This window comes from Chiloscyllium plagiosum, chromosome 25, assembly GCF_004010195.1.
Source record: "Chiloscyllium plagiosum isolate BGI_BamShark_2017 chromosome 25, ASM401019v2, whole genome shotgun sequence".
Lineage (NCBI taxonomy): Eukaryota > Metazoa > Chordata > Chondrichthyes > Orectolobiformes > Hemiscylliidae > Chiloscyllium > Chiloscyllium plagiosum.
Genome location: NC_057734.1, coordinates 15,643,091 through 15,657,111, shown reverse-complemented (window position 1 = coordinate 15,657,111; position 14,021 = coordinate 15,643,091). Strand labels below are relative to the sequence as shown.

Here is a 14,021-nt window from a genome sequence, read left to right as displayed (position 1 = left end):
CAGGAATCTTTCAGGGTGGTGCCCTGTGCCCAACCATTGTCAACTACTTCAGTGATGACCAGACAGACACCATAAAGTCAGACATGAGGATGTTCACTGATTGCAAAATGTTGTTCATCATTTGCGACTCTTCATATACAGCAAGAATAAATTATCATCCAAGCATGGGCTAATAAGCAGCAAGTGACTTTCTTTCTAAGCAATGACTATCTCCCATATGAGAAGCACCATTGCTCTTTGACTTTTCACAGCATTGTCATTACAGATTTCTCCCCCAATACCTTCCCAGTGATCAACATCTTCAGGGTTACATTTGACCAGAAACTGAACTTGACAAGTGAAATGCATACTGTGGCTGCAGGATAGGTCTGTAGCAAGGAACGTTTCGCTCTTGTTTCCCCACTGCCTGTCCAGCATCTACAAAGCACAGGCTAGTGGCATGATTGAATGCTATCAATTTTCCTGGATGGATGCTGCACTAACAACATTCAAGCTGACACCATTCAGAACAAAGCAGCCTGCATCTATCCCCTGCAATTTGTCTATCGATGTAACAGGTCCGTAATGGACACCATTTCTTTAGCCCTGCAGTCGTCCCTGGAACATCTGGAAAACAAGGACACTTCTGTCAGACTCTTGACCATTGACTACAGCTCTGTCTTCAATGCCATTATACCCTCCAGACTGAACTCAAAACTTGGAGACCTTGGTCTTTGTTCCGTCCTCGAAAACTGGATCCTCGGCTTCCTGATCTATCGACCGCAACCTGTGAATGTAGACAACTATACCTTCTCCCTGATAACACTCCACACTGGAGACCCATAAAGATGCAATTCCAGCCCCCTTCCATACTCCCTGTACACTCCAAATGTGTAGTCAAATTCTGAACAAATGCCATCTACAAGTTTGCTGACTACACGTGATAGGACAGATATTAAACAATGATGAGTCAGAATACGGAAAAGAAATAGAGGGCTTGGTGTCGTGATGCATTGATTAAAATTCTCTCTTTGAATGTCAGCGAAACCAAAATCTGATCATTGACTTCAGGAAGAGAGGATGAGAACATGCTCCCCCCATATAAATGCAGCAAAGGTTGAGCAGGTTGAGAGCATCAAGTTCCTAGGAGTGATGATAACCAACAACCTGTCCTGGACTTCACACATTGATGCAGTAATTAAGAAGGCACAACACGTCTCCTCTTCAGGCGACTCAAGAAATTTGGCATGTCCATAAGGACACTCTCCAACTTTTGAAGATGCACCACAGAAAGCATACTATTTGGGTGCACAACAGCCTGGTACGGCGACTGCTCTATCCAATACTGTAAGAAACTACAGAAGGTTGTGTGCACAGGCCAGACCATCATGGAATCCAACTTCCCATCCATGGACTCCATTTACACCTCTTGTTGCTGCAAAAAGACTGCCAACATTGTCAAAGTCCCCTACCATCCCAGTAATGATCTCTTACAACTTCCTCTGTCAAGCAGAAGATACAGAAGCCAGAACACTCACACCAGCAGGTTCAAGAACAGCTTATTCCCTGCTGTTATTAGACTAATGAATGGCCTCTCTAACTTCAAATAATAATGATAGTGTTAATGTTCTTGCCTCGGTCCTGTGCGGTGTAATCTGTATGTCTCACTGTCCAAGTTTGTTTTTCACCTTTAGGATTTGTATGTCATTGCTTACTGTGATCTGCCTGTAATGTTTGCAAACAAAACTTTTCGTTGTACTTAGGTACACATGACAATAAAGCAAGTCAAATCATATCCAACCCCTTCAGTATTGACTCCTTTTACCAGTAATGTATAGAAGCAGCAGTATGTGCCATGTACATGATTTGCTGCAATAACTCACCAAGGCTTCTTCGAAAGCAATTGCTAAACTTACAATCTTGACCATATTGAATGGTGAAGGCAGATGTCTGGAAGCAATACCACTAACAAATCCCTTTTCAAACCACACAACATCCTGATTTAGAGCTGCATCACTATTCCTTCATAGTCACTGGGGCAAAATCCTGGAAGTACGTTTCTAAATCTGAAGGTCTGTAGCAGTTCTAAAAAGCACCCCAACACCACCTATTCCACAGCAACTTGGAATGATCAATAAGTGTTAGCTCAGCCAGCAATGCCTATGTTGTCTTGAATGAGCAATAAAAACAAGTTGCTAAGATTCTTCATTCCATATGTTAAGATTGGTACTCATAATATTTTCATTTTCCCCTTGGATTTTTGTTAGACTGAAATAATTTTTTTAAATTGGATGCCCCTTTCAAACCAGGTGGGTGAAACGAGACAGCTACCTCCCTGTAGGTAGCCAGAACTTGAAAGCTGCAGCTAAAGCCAAACTGGGATATGACCCTGTGGAATTAGATCCTGAAGATATGTGTCGAATGGCCACTGAAGAACCACAGGTAATAACAACACGTAATAATACATGTTCAGAAAAGCTGAAATGACCAGCACTAGAAGGTGACAAGGAGATCAATAGTTAAAAGAATGAACAAGTATATCTGAGGAGGTTGTATCACTAGAAACTTGGTGGAATAGAAGAATGTGCTTGGTTGTAAGAAATATGGTAGGGTTTAGTCAAGAAATGAAGGAAGCATATGTCAGGTATAGACAGGAGAGATCGAATGAATCCTTAGAGTATACTTAAGAGTGAAATCAGGAGGTCAAAAAGGGGACATGAGATAGCTTTGGCAAATAGGGCTAAGGAGAACCGAAAGGGTTTTTACAAAATATATTAAGAACAAAAAGTTAACTAGGAAGAACATGGACCCCTCAAAAATCAGCAAGGCAGCCTTTGTGTGGAGCTGCAGGAGATGGGGGAGATACTAAACAAGTATTTTGCATTAGTTTGGGGAAATAGATGGTGACATCCTGAAAAATGTCCATATTACAGAGGAGGAAGTGCTGGATGTCTTGAAATGAATAAAGGTGGATTAATCCTCAGGACCTAATCAGTTGTAGTCTAGAACTCTGTGGGAGGCTAGAGAGGCGATTGCTGGGGCCCTTGCTGAGATATTTGTATCATTTAAGAAAGGTGGTAAGGACAAGCCAAGGAACTCTAGACCGGTGAGCCTGATGTTGGTGGTAGGCAAGTTGTTGGGGGGAATCCTGAGGGACAGCATTTTCATGTATTTGGAAAGGCAAGGGCTGATTAGGGATAGTTAACATGGCTTTGTGCATGGGAAATCATATCTCACAAACTTGATTGAGTTTTTTGAAGAAGTAACAAAGACAATTGTTGAGGGAAAAGGAGTGGATGTGCTCCATATGGACTTCAGTAAGGGGTTCAACAAGGTTTCCGCATGAGAGACTGGTTAGCAAGGTTAGATCTCATTGAAGACTGGGAGAACTAGCCATTTGGACCCAGAGACATGAAAGGTTTCACAAAAGATTTACAAGGATATTGCCAGGGTTGGAAGATTTGAGCTATGGGGAGAGGTTGAATAGGCTGGAGCTGTTTCCCCTGGAGCGCCGGAGGCTTTATTAGAAACCTCCTAGAGGTTTCTAAAATCCTGAGGGACGTGGATTCAATAAATAGACAAGTATTTTCCCTGGGGTGGGGCAGTCCAGAAGTAGAGGGCGTAGGTTTAGGGTGAAGGGGGCAAGATATAAAAGGGACCTAAGGGGCAACCTTTTCACGCAGAGGGTGGTACGTGTATGGAATGAGCTGCCAGAGGAAGTGGTGGAGGCTGGTGCAACTGCAACATTTAAGAGGCATTTGGATGGGTATATGAATAGGAAGGGTTTGGAGGGATATGGGCCGGGTGCTGGCAGGTGGGTTGGGATATCTGGTCAGCATGGACGGGTTGGACTGAAGGGTCTGTTTCCCTGCTGTACATCTCTCTGACTCTAAAATGATATAACTGATGTGGAAGCCAGCAGTGAAGAATCTGAAGACAATAACTTTATCACTGAGGGTGGAGACATTGGAAATTAGCATATGTACTTTGACTGAGGTAAAGTGGCCAATGCTATGATCCCACTTGATGATACTATAAATCAGGTCCTAGAATAAAAGCTTGGTTGGATAGTTTTTTTTGTTTCTTTAGTTAATGTGGTAATTAGTCACTGAAACCTATTTATACAAGACTGCAGATTGTCTTGAACAACAGAACATAAGATCATCACACAAGAATAAAAAAACCCAAGCTATATAATTGTAGAAGACAATTGTAACAATCCTAAAACACATAACAAAGCAGACAAGGTTTCAACCTTTTGTATGGAATTCTGAGTGCCAGGAAATTATAACACACACTCAGCTTTAAGCATAAAATTTTAAGGCACTGAATGGTGTTGGCATTGATAAGGAAATTAGGAAAATCATGCAGGAGTGGAGGTCAGTCCACTCAGGAAAAGTTGCAGGGGTTGATTGTTGGTTTAACATGGGCTACCACTGTTGTAGGGATGTAGGGGAACTCAATCCTCGGGATTGAAGACAGCATGCTGAGACCCAAAGATAATAGTAGTTGTGAAGGGGAGACTATAATACACCTAAGAGTATATGATATTGTCCTGGTGGAGGGAAGAGTTTGCATTACAAATACAAGTTGCAGTTTCATTGAAGTGTAGAAATATGTACTGCTAAAATCATCAACGTTGTTTTATTTCTTAAAAGTTTTAAAGTGATGACCTACAACCAACAGTAGTAGAATTATGCATGGCTAATTATTAATGGAACTTTATTTTCTATTGCAGACTTTAGCCACATACTCAGTGTCTGATGCTGTGGCTACCTATTACATGTACATGAAGTATGTGCACCCCTTCATTTTTGCCTTGTGTACAATCATCCCTATGGAACCTGATGAGGTATGGATATAAAGTCTTGAGGAGGTTTTCTTTCAATTAGTACTCAATTTGGGTGATGCTCACAATCATGTGTTTATTGTTCAACTTTGTTATCTTGAAAAATGCTGATGTACCTTCTTGAGCAGCTGCAATCTTTCTGATGGAGTTCCTATAATTATTTTCAGTACAGAATTAATGCAGCCAAGAAAAGGCAGCATCAAATCCATGTCAAGATGGGCTTGGAGATAATGGCTTTACTGTGACAACACTGCTCTTGTTCTTTCTGGTGTTTTGAGGTGGCTGTGATGGGTTTCCAACAAGAATAACTAATTTCTGCTTCATCTGGAATGGTTTCAGGGCCAGGGAGTTTTCTAACTTCCCTCAGATTTTTTTTGTTCCAGGCTTGTTTGAATACTGGGTGGATGCTCTTTTCTGGATCAAAGTTGTAATGAAATTTGGAGCAGAGAGGTTCTGTCAAAAGTTAAACTATGAACATGTGTAAACAGATTAAAAGATTGATTTCCTTGTACCATTTTAAGGGATTAAATATTACATAATTACCATTTTAAGGGATTAAATATTACATAATTACAGAAAAAAGTAAAAATAATACCCCTGTAAGACAGTGCCTTAGTTAGCATGTTGTTCCAAGAAGTGATGGCATATTAGTTTGTCCTTGTGCCTTCTCGTAGAACTGTAGACTTCCCAAGCCAAGTATCTGTTTGTCACCATAAATGAAAATTGCACGTTGTCAAAAATGGAAGGACAGGAGAAATTCAGAGGTCACCTGGATCTGCTCTTGTTCAACTACAAATCCTCTAAGCTTTGCTTTATTTTTATTTAACCAGAACGTTTCAGGGCCCAGAAAGATTTAAGATAGGAAGGAATTTTTTCCACTTAAAAAGCAATTAAGGTACATGGGTTACTTCTGAGCTAAAAACAGACTTGGAAATATTAAAAATTCAATTTCCAGTAAGTTGAAAGCTTTAGCTTGTGACAAATTTGCAAATCTAGTGACATGGAGAGGTGTCAGGTCATCCATTTGGGTTGTGAAAAAAAATTGGAATGGATGTGGAGGAGAAGAGAATTGTGTGTTTAATGTATGCAGATCATGAAAAGGTAATTTTCAGATACAAAATGTGATCAATAATGGATGGGAATATAATAGTGGTGTTTGAATTGTGCAAGCCACACCAGCTAGAGAATTGTCCGTTTTGGGCACTAAACTTCAGGATAGGGCACAGTGCAGATTCACCAGTGTATCAGTTGAAAGGGTAGTTGAGAGCAGTTAGCATAAAATTGCCTTGTTTAAATTTTGAAGGCTGATCTAATTTATAAAAATATTAATCTCTAATAGTATTTGGAATAAAAGTATTTGATAGGGTAGATACAGAGAGAACCATTTCCTTTGGTGGGGTTACACACAAAAAGGAGGCAAAATGTTAATGGAGCTCAGCAGATCAGAAGGAAAATCTGAAAGCACTACTTTATGAAGATCTGAAAATCCAACCCCTCTCAAAAAGTTTTGAATATTTCAATTCACATTTCTCAGTGACTGATGACTTTGGTGATACAGGTATCAAGAAATTTGTATAAAAAGCAAATAAATAGGTTTGAAAAGCAGATCAACAATCTGTTGAATGATGAGACAGTGGCTCAAACCGGTTTCCACATTGGTTGGAGTTATCATCAAGATGTTGTTTGCAATGCACAATTGCTGCCACAAGATGGCTCTAATGTTTTTTGCATTTTACATGAAGAAAGTAGATTAGATTACTTATAGTGTGGAAACAGGCCCTTCGACCCAACAAGTCCACACCGACCCTCCAAAGAGCAACTCACCCAGACCCACTCCCCTACATTTACCCCTACACCTAACACTACGGGCAATTTAGCATGGCCAATTCACCTAACCTGCACATTTTTGGACTGTGGGAGGAAACCAGAGCACCCGGAGGAAACCCACGCAGACACTGGGAGAATGTGCAAATTCCACACAGACAGTTGCCTGAAGCGGGAATTGAACCCAGGTCTCTGGCGCTGTGAGGCAATCGTGCTAACCACTGTGCCACTGTGCCATCCACAAGTATCTAGTAAGGTTGATGCAGTCAGTTTCCACCTTTCTGTACTAAGTTTCTGTGTAATCAAATGATTAAACATATTTTAATTCCTTATTGTCATTTCTGCTTTGTTTCCATCAGGTGCTCAGAAAAGGTTCTGGAACGCTTTGTGAGGCACTCCTCATGGTGCAGGCTTTTCATGCCAATATAATCTTCCCAAACAAGCAGGAACAAGTCTTTAATAAACTAACAAACGATGGTCATGTACTTGATTCAGAGACTTACGTAGGAGGACATGTGGAGGCTTTGGAATCGGGAGTTTTTCGTAGTGACATACCATGCCGATTTAAAATGGTGTGCATACCTCTATTGTCTCACTTAAACATGACTTCTGTGGTGCATTTATGTGAAATCTACATGAAATTATATCCGTAGCACAGAAGGCAAACTGACACTAAAATATTTGGCTGGTTGCAGCTAAAATCAGGCTGAGTTGTATCCCAATCTTGTGATGTTAAATTACAGCTCCATACAAATTTCACGATCCAGACAATTGCTGAAGTGGTGAAGGATAGATATAAGTTCACTGCTCCCACTCATGGTACATTTTTCTGTGAGATTGGAATTACAGTGGTATATTACAAACAGGTGAATAAGTCCATCATTTCTGTGCAATTTTATAAAGTCTTCTCGAGTCCTAAAATTAACCACAAACTAATATTTTCTTTATGAAACTGTCTGATGTCATTTTATAGACTGCTTTAGCCTCAATTTTCAAAAAAAAAACAATTCTAATCAACTTATGCAGTTAATTATCTTTCCAAATTTCCCTTTTTTAAAATTTTGATTTTTTTATCCTCATTTACCTGTTAAAAACAATTAATTATGATAACTCTTAAGATTGAAGATTTCAATCTGGATAATTACTTGACAGCAGGAATGCTGCTATGAGGCAAGGCCAGTCTTGCATGATTTTTCTCATTGAGAATGAAGCCTCTGGCTGTGTTTACTTCCTCAGGAGAGTTTGAAAATGGGTTGTGGCAGTAAATCAAATTAGTGACCTGTTCAGAAATCAAGTTAGGTTCTAAACTAGTTGCCTTACTTCATTGTCAGCATTAATATGACTGAGCAAAGGTCGGAAGTTTTTGCATGAGATCATGAGGAGGCAGATGAATGCAGGGCATGGTTAGGAACATGGGACTGGGATGTCCTAGCAATTACAGAAACATGGCTCAGGGATGGACAGGACTGGCCGCTTAATGTTCCAGAATACAAATGCTACAGGAAGGACAGAAAGGGAGGCAAGAGAGGAGGAGCAGTAGTGACAAGGGATAGCATGACAGCTGTACTGAGGGAGGATATTCCTGGAAATACATTCAAGGAAGTTATTTGGGTAGAACTGAGAAGTAAGAAAGGGTTGATCACCTTATTGGGATTGTATTATAATCAGAGGGAAATTGAGAAACAAATTTGTAAGGAGATCTCAGTTATCTATAAGAGGTTGGCTAACGTGGTGCCACTGTTTAAGAAGGGTGGTAAGGACAAGCCAGGGAACTATAGACCAGTGAGCCAGACGTTGGTGGTGGGCAAGTTTTAGGAGGGAATCCTGAGGGACAGGACGTACATGTATTTGGAAAGACAAGGACTGATTATGGATAGTCAACATGGCTTTGTGCATGGGAAATCATGTCTCACAAACTTGATTGAGTTTTTTGAAGAAGTAACAAAGAGGATTGATGAGGGTAGATATAATCTATATGGACTTCATAAGATATTCGACAAGGTTCCCCATGGGAGACTGGTTAGCAAGGTTAGACCTTATGGAATACAGGGAGAACTAGCCATTTGGATGCGGAACTGGCTCAAAGGTAGAAGACACAGAATGATGGTGGAGGGTTGTTTTTCAGACTGGAGGCCTGTGACCAGTGGAGTGCCACAAGGATCGGTGCTGGGTCCATTACTTTTCATCATTATATAATTTGGATGTGAGCATAAGTGGTACAGTTAGTAAGTTTTCAGATGACATAAAAATTGGAGGTGTAGTGGATAGCGAAGGAGGTTACCTCAGATTACAATGGGATCTTGATCAGATGGGCCAATGGGCTGAGATGTGGCAGATGGAGTTTAATTTAGATAAATGCGAGGTGTTGCATTTTGGGAAAGCAAATCTTAGCAGGACTTATACACTTAATGGTTAGGTCCAAGGGAGTGTTGCTGAACAAAGAGACCTTGGAATGCAGGTTCATAGTTCCTTGAAAGTGGAGTAGCAGGTAGATAGGATAGTGAAGAAGGCGTTTGGTATGCTTTCCTTTATTGGTCAGAATATTGAGTAGAGGAGTTGGGAGGTCATTGGTTAGGCCACTGTTGGAATATTGCGAGCAGTTCTGGTCTCCTTCCTATAGGAAAGATGTTGTGAAACTTGAAAGGGTTCAGAAAAGATTTACAAGGATGTTGCCAGGGTTGGAGGATTTGAGCTATAGGGAGAGGCTGAACAGGCTGGGGCTGTTTTCCCTGGAGTGTCGGAGGCTGAGGGGTGACGTTATAGAGGTTCACAAAATTATGAGGGGCATGGATAGGATAAATAGACAAAGTCTTTTCCCTGGGGTCAGGGAGTCCAGAAGTAGAGGGTATAAGTTTAGGGTGAGAGGGGAAAAATATAAAAGGGACCTAAGGGGCAACCTTTTCATGCAGAGTGTGGTATGTGTATGGAATGAGCTGCCAGAGGAAGTGGTGGAGGCTAGTACATTTGCAACAAGGGTGGCACGGTGGCACAATGGTTAGCACTGCTGCCTCCCAGCCAGAGACCTGGGTTCAATTCCCAGCTTGGATGACTGTCTATGTGGAGTTTGCACATTCTCTCCGTGTCTGCGTGGGTTTCCTCCGGGTGCTCAGGTTACCTCCCACAGACCAAAAGATGTGCAGGTCAGGTGAATTGACCAAGCTAAACTGCCCGTAGTGTCAGGTGTAGGGGAATGGGTCTGGGTGGGTTGCTCTTCGGGGGGTCGGTGTGGACTTGTTGGGCCGAAGGCCTGTTTCCACACTGTAAGTAATCTAATCTAAAAAGGCATCTGGATGGGTATGAATAGGAAGGGTTTGGAGGGATATGGGCTGGGTGCTGGCAGGTGGGACTTGATTGGGTTGGGATATCTGGTTGGCATGGATGAGTTGGACTGAAGGGTCTGTTTCTGTGCTATACATCTCTATGACTCTATGAGAAATACATGGGATGATCCACTTCCTTTCCTGTTTTTTTTGTTTGCTGCCTCTGACAAACTTCCATAGGTATTTGCTGTAAGGAGTTCTGTTACTTTCGGTTATCAGCCTAATTTTCTGCTTGTCATGTCAGAAATTGTTTCTTTTCTTTATAATATGTTCTTAGTCAGTCTTGTACATTGGAAGTAAATCTGTGATAGGTAGGAAGTGTTTACAATAAGATTTAGTGGGATGTGACATCCTGTATTGAAGTTTTGTTTAAGGCATACATTATTGATTCTTTGTTTTTTGTTTTCTCATGGTCTTCCTTTTTCTAGAACCCAGCAGCATTTGATTTCTTGCTGCAAAGAGTGGAGCATACCATGCGACATGCCATTGAGGAAGAGGAGAAACTTCCCATGGACCAGGTTACTAATTTCCAAGAAGTGAGTATTGTTGCTGTTTTGTGGCTTTGTGCCTGCTTCCATTTCATCCATTTCACCTTCCACTAACAGTTACGTCAGGTGGCCCTGATATGCGGTTGTGGCGTAACCTATTTCCCATTCTTGCACAGATTTTTTTTAATGTTAATGTTGATTGCTTTAGTTAGAATTTTGAATTATGGCTCCCATTGTTCTGGAGTTTTCAACTAGTTGGAAAGTTATTCCTTTTTTATTCAATCATTCGTTGTTTTGGAGTGACATAATTATTTTCAAGCAAAAGTAACTCCAGTTATCTAGTTCCTCGTTTCAGTTTAGTCCGGAACCTTAGCTAAGATCTTAGGTCATCATTCATGACTTTTTCCACAGCCAGTTTATCCTCTGAGTTGATTGCTTAAGACTACACATCAAATTACCAATCTTTCAAAGTTTTCATCCTATCAATAGCAAATATCATATGATTAATAGAATGTACTGTTGAGACCATTTTTAACTTGTTATAGTCTTTCCTTGCAGTTTTTCTTGCGATTCTTTTGTATCCCACACAGTAACGAAAAGTAACTGAATACACGTTCCTTGGTGTTCGTGAATAGTTTTTTTATATAGTCAGTGTACATAAAAACCAATGCTACTGAAGGAGTAAAGAAGTCAAATTTCATGATCAGTTGGATATCTTGAATCTTAAGCAAACTTGCCAGGTAGCTCATGCTCAACAATAATTTGCTTCTGAGGAATTTCAGATGGGTGAATTTTCTTCCCTGTAGGTCTGTGATGAGATTAAAAAGAAACTGAACTGTTTGAAGGAAGTTCCTAACAGGATTGAATGTCCACTCATTTACCACTTGGATGTTGGGGCAATGTACCCGAACATCATTCTGACCAATCGCTTGCAGGTACTGTTTGTTTATTAATGTAATATTAAGATGTAGTTTTTGTGATTTATTAGCTTTCTTTTTTCTGAATGATCTTTGCATTATATTCAAATTTGGCTCTTTATCTGATTTCTATTAGTTGTTGCCTAAGCATAGTTGTCATAACCATAACATAAACCGAATCCAACTCATGCATGCTGACCAGACATCCCAATCTGCCCTAGTACCATAAGCATTTGGCCCATATCCTTCTGAACTCTACCTATTCATATATTCTTCCAGATGAATTTTGTAACTGTTGTAATCGTACCTGCCTCCACCTCTTCCTCTGGTAGCTCATTCCATATGTGCACCACCCTCTGCATGGAAAAGTTACTCCTGTGGACCTTTTTAAATCTTTCCCCTCGAACCTTAAGCCTATGCCTTCTAGTTTTGGACTTTCCCACTCTGGGGGAAAAAAGATTTTGGCTATTTACCCTATATGTGCCCTCCATAATTTTATAAACCTCTATAAGATCACTTCTCAGCCTCTGACACTCCAGGGAATTAAAGCCCCAGTGTATTTAACATTTCCCTATAGTTCAAATCCTCCAATCCTGGTAACATCCTTGTAAATCTTTTCTGCAACCTTTCAAGTTCTACAAAATTCTCCCTATAGAAGGGCGACCAGAATTGTATGCACATATTCTAAAAGTGGCCTCACCAATGTCCTCGACAGCCACAACATGACTTCTGTCCAAAATGGTGTATAATTTGAGTCATTCAGTGCAAGCAGCATTGCTAATGTTGTATTCGAACAGGCTGCTGCACAGTTAGCAGTTACTCGAAAGTTGATCATGCCTTCAGATCTTTGGCTCCAAAATAATCCACACTCTGTTGAAGCAGGAGAAAGAGTGGTGCTGGAAAAGCATAGCAGGTCAGGCAGCATCCAAGGAGCAGGAAAATCGATGTTTCGGGCAAAAACCCTTCATCAGGAAAGCCCTATTCCTGATGAAGGGCTTTTACCCGAAACGTTGATTTTCCTGCTCCTCAAATGCTGCCTGACCTGCTGTGCTTTTCCAGCACCATTCTAATCTAAACTCTGGTTTCCATCATCTGCAGTCCTTACTTTTGCCCTGAAGCAGGAGAAAATCCTGTGCTTTGAGTTGACAAGTGATCAGTCTTGAGATAAAATTAGTTAGAATCTGTTCGCCCTTAGTAATTATGTCAATTACATCTGTATAGTTTTTATTCAGGTTTCTTTTGTTTTAGAAGTGTAGAAAGAGAACAGATCCAGCGACTGTCCATTCTGGTATTTATGCTCCACGTAAACCACTTTCCATGCAACTTTGTTTGACATTGTCAGCATAACCTTCTGTTTCTTTTTGTCTCGGTGTTTATCTTGCTCTCGTTTAACGCATCATTGTCACCTTGCCTGAGTTGCTCTTTTTGGTGTACTTCTTAGATGAAGAACTTTATTCTGAATTCCCTATTGGATATGTTAATAACAGTGAACTTTTTTAGTTTTGAACTTCCCTACAAGCTCGGAAACATTTTTTTTCCCACACTCCTTTCGGAAACCCATGTATTTATCTTCACCATCTCTGCCATCTTCTCTTATTTAGAAAAACGAGCCACCAGTCTGTTCAGTCTTTCTTGATAACTATATCCACTCTATTGGGGTGTTATCTTTTGAGTCTTTGCACATTGTGATACACTCCATATCTTTTCTTTAATGTGGAGATCAAAACTGCTTGGAATATGGTCTAACTAAGTTTCAGTGCAAGTTTAGCACAAGTTCTATACTTCTAAAATCTTGAAATTAACTCCAAAAATAAAACAGAACTGAGGATGCTGGAGATTGAAACAAAAAAAGGAAATTGCTGGAGAAATTCTGCAAGTCTGTCAGTACCTTTTGAGTTTCTCCATTAGTTTATGTTTTTGTATCAGAACTTACCTTCAGTGTTTAAATTTATAATGTTTTAATTTTTGTTATACTTGGTTTGTTAAACTGTACCTTTAGATCCCTTTGCTTCTGTAATCCATTTAGGCGTTTTGCTATCTAAGCAAAAGGCAACAATATACCTACTTAGTCCATCTACCAAAATGCACCTCCGCACCATGCGTGTCTATATGAAATTATTTTATTTTTTACATCTTACAAGTTTAACAGTGTCTTTCTATATTTCGTTCCAAACTTTCTTCTGCAAACTACACCCATGATTGGTCTCATGGACAAATTTAGCAATTGTGTGTACAATTCCTGTGTCCAAATCATTATTATAAGTTTTTTGAATAACAATTCCATCACTAATCCTTGTGGAACATCACTTCTCCCCTTTAAGCCATCCTCAGTGCTGAGATGTGGTGGATGGAGTTTAATTCAGATAAATACGAGGTGCTGCATTTTGGGAAAGCAAATCTTAGCAGGACTTTTACACTTAATGGTAAGGTCCGAGGGAGTGTTGCTGAACAAAGAGACCTTGGAGTGCAGGTTCATAGCTCCTTGAAAGTGGAGTCGCAGGTAGATAGGATAGTGAAGAAGGTATGCTTTCCTTTATTGGTCAGAGTATTGAGTACAGGAGTTGGAAGGTCATGTTGCGGCTATACAGGACATTGGTTGGACCACTGTTGGAATATTGCATGCAATTCTGGTCTCCTTCCTATC

The 14,021-nt window shown here is 40.3% G+C and overlaps 1 protein-coding gene across 2 annotated transcripts in view; it reads left to right on the top strand.

Annotated features, from left to right (window-relative positions):
- Positions 1–14,021, top strand: part of pole (polymerase (DNA directed), epsilon) — a 157,711-nt gene that overhangs the window by 28,861 nt on the left and 114,829 nt on the right. For both annotated transcript variants that reach the window (XR_006315365.1, XM_043715574.1), the window contains exons 13-17: positions 2,289–2,421; positions 4,718–4,831; positions 7,012–7,224; positions 10,401–10,508; positions 11,267–11,395. Coding sequence is in view for 1 of the 2 variants with exons in the window: in XM_043715574.1 (XP_043571509.1) it covers positions 2,289–2,421; positions 4,718–4,831; positions 7,012–7,224; positions 10,401–10,508; positions 11,267–11,395 (697 nt within the window). In the remaining variant the exon portion in view is untranslated. The remainder of the gene's footprint in view (positions 1–2,288; positions 2,422–4,717; positions 4,832–7,011; positions 7,225–10,400; positions 10,509–11,266; positions 11,396–14,021) is intronic.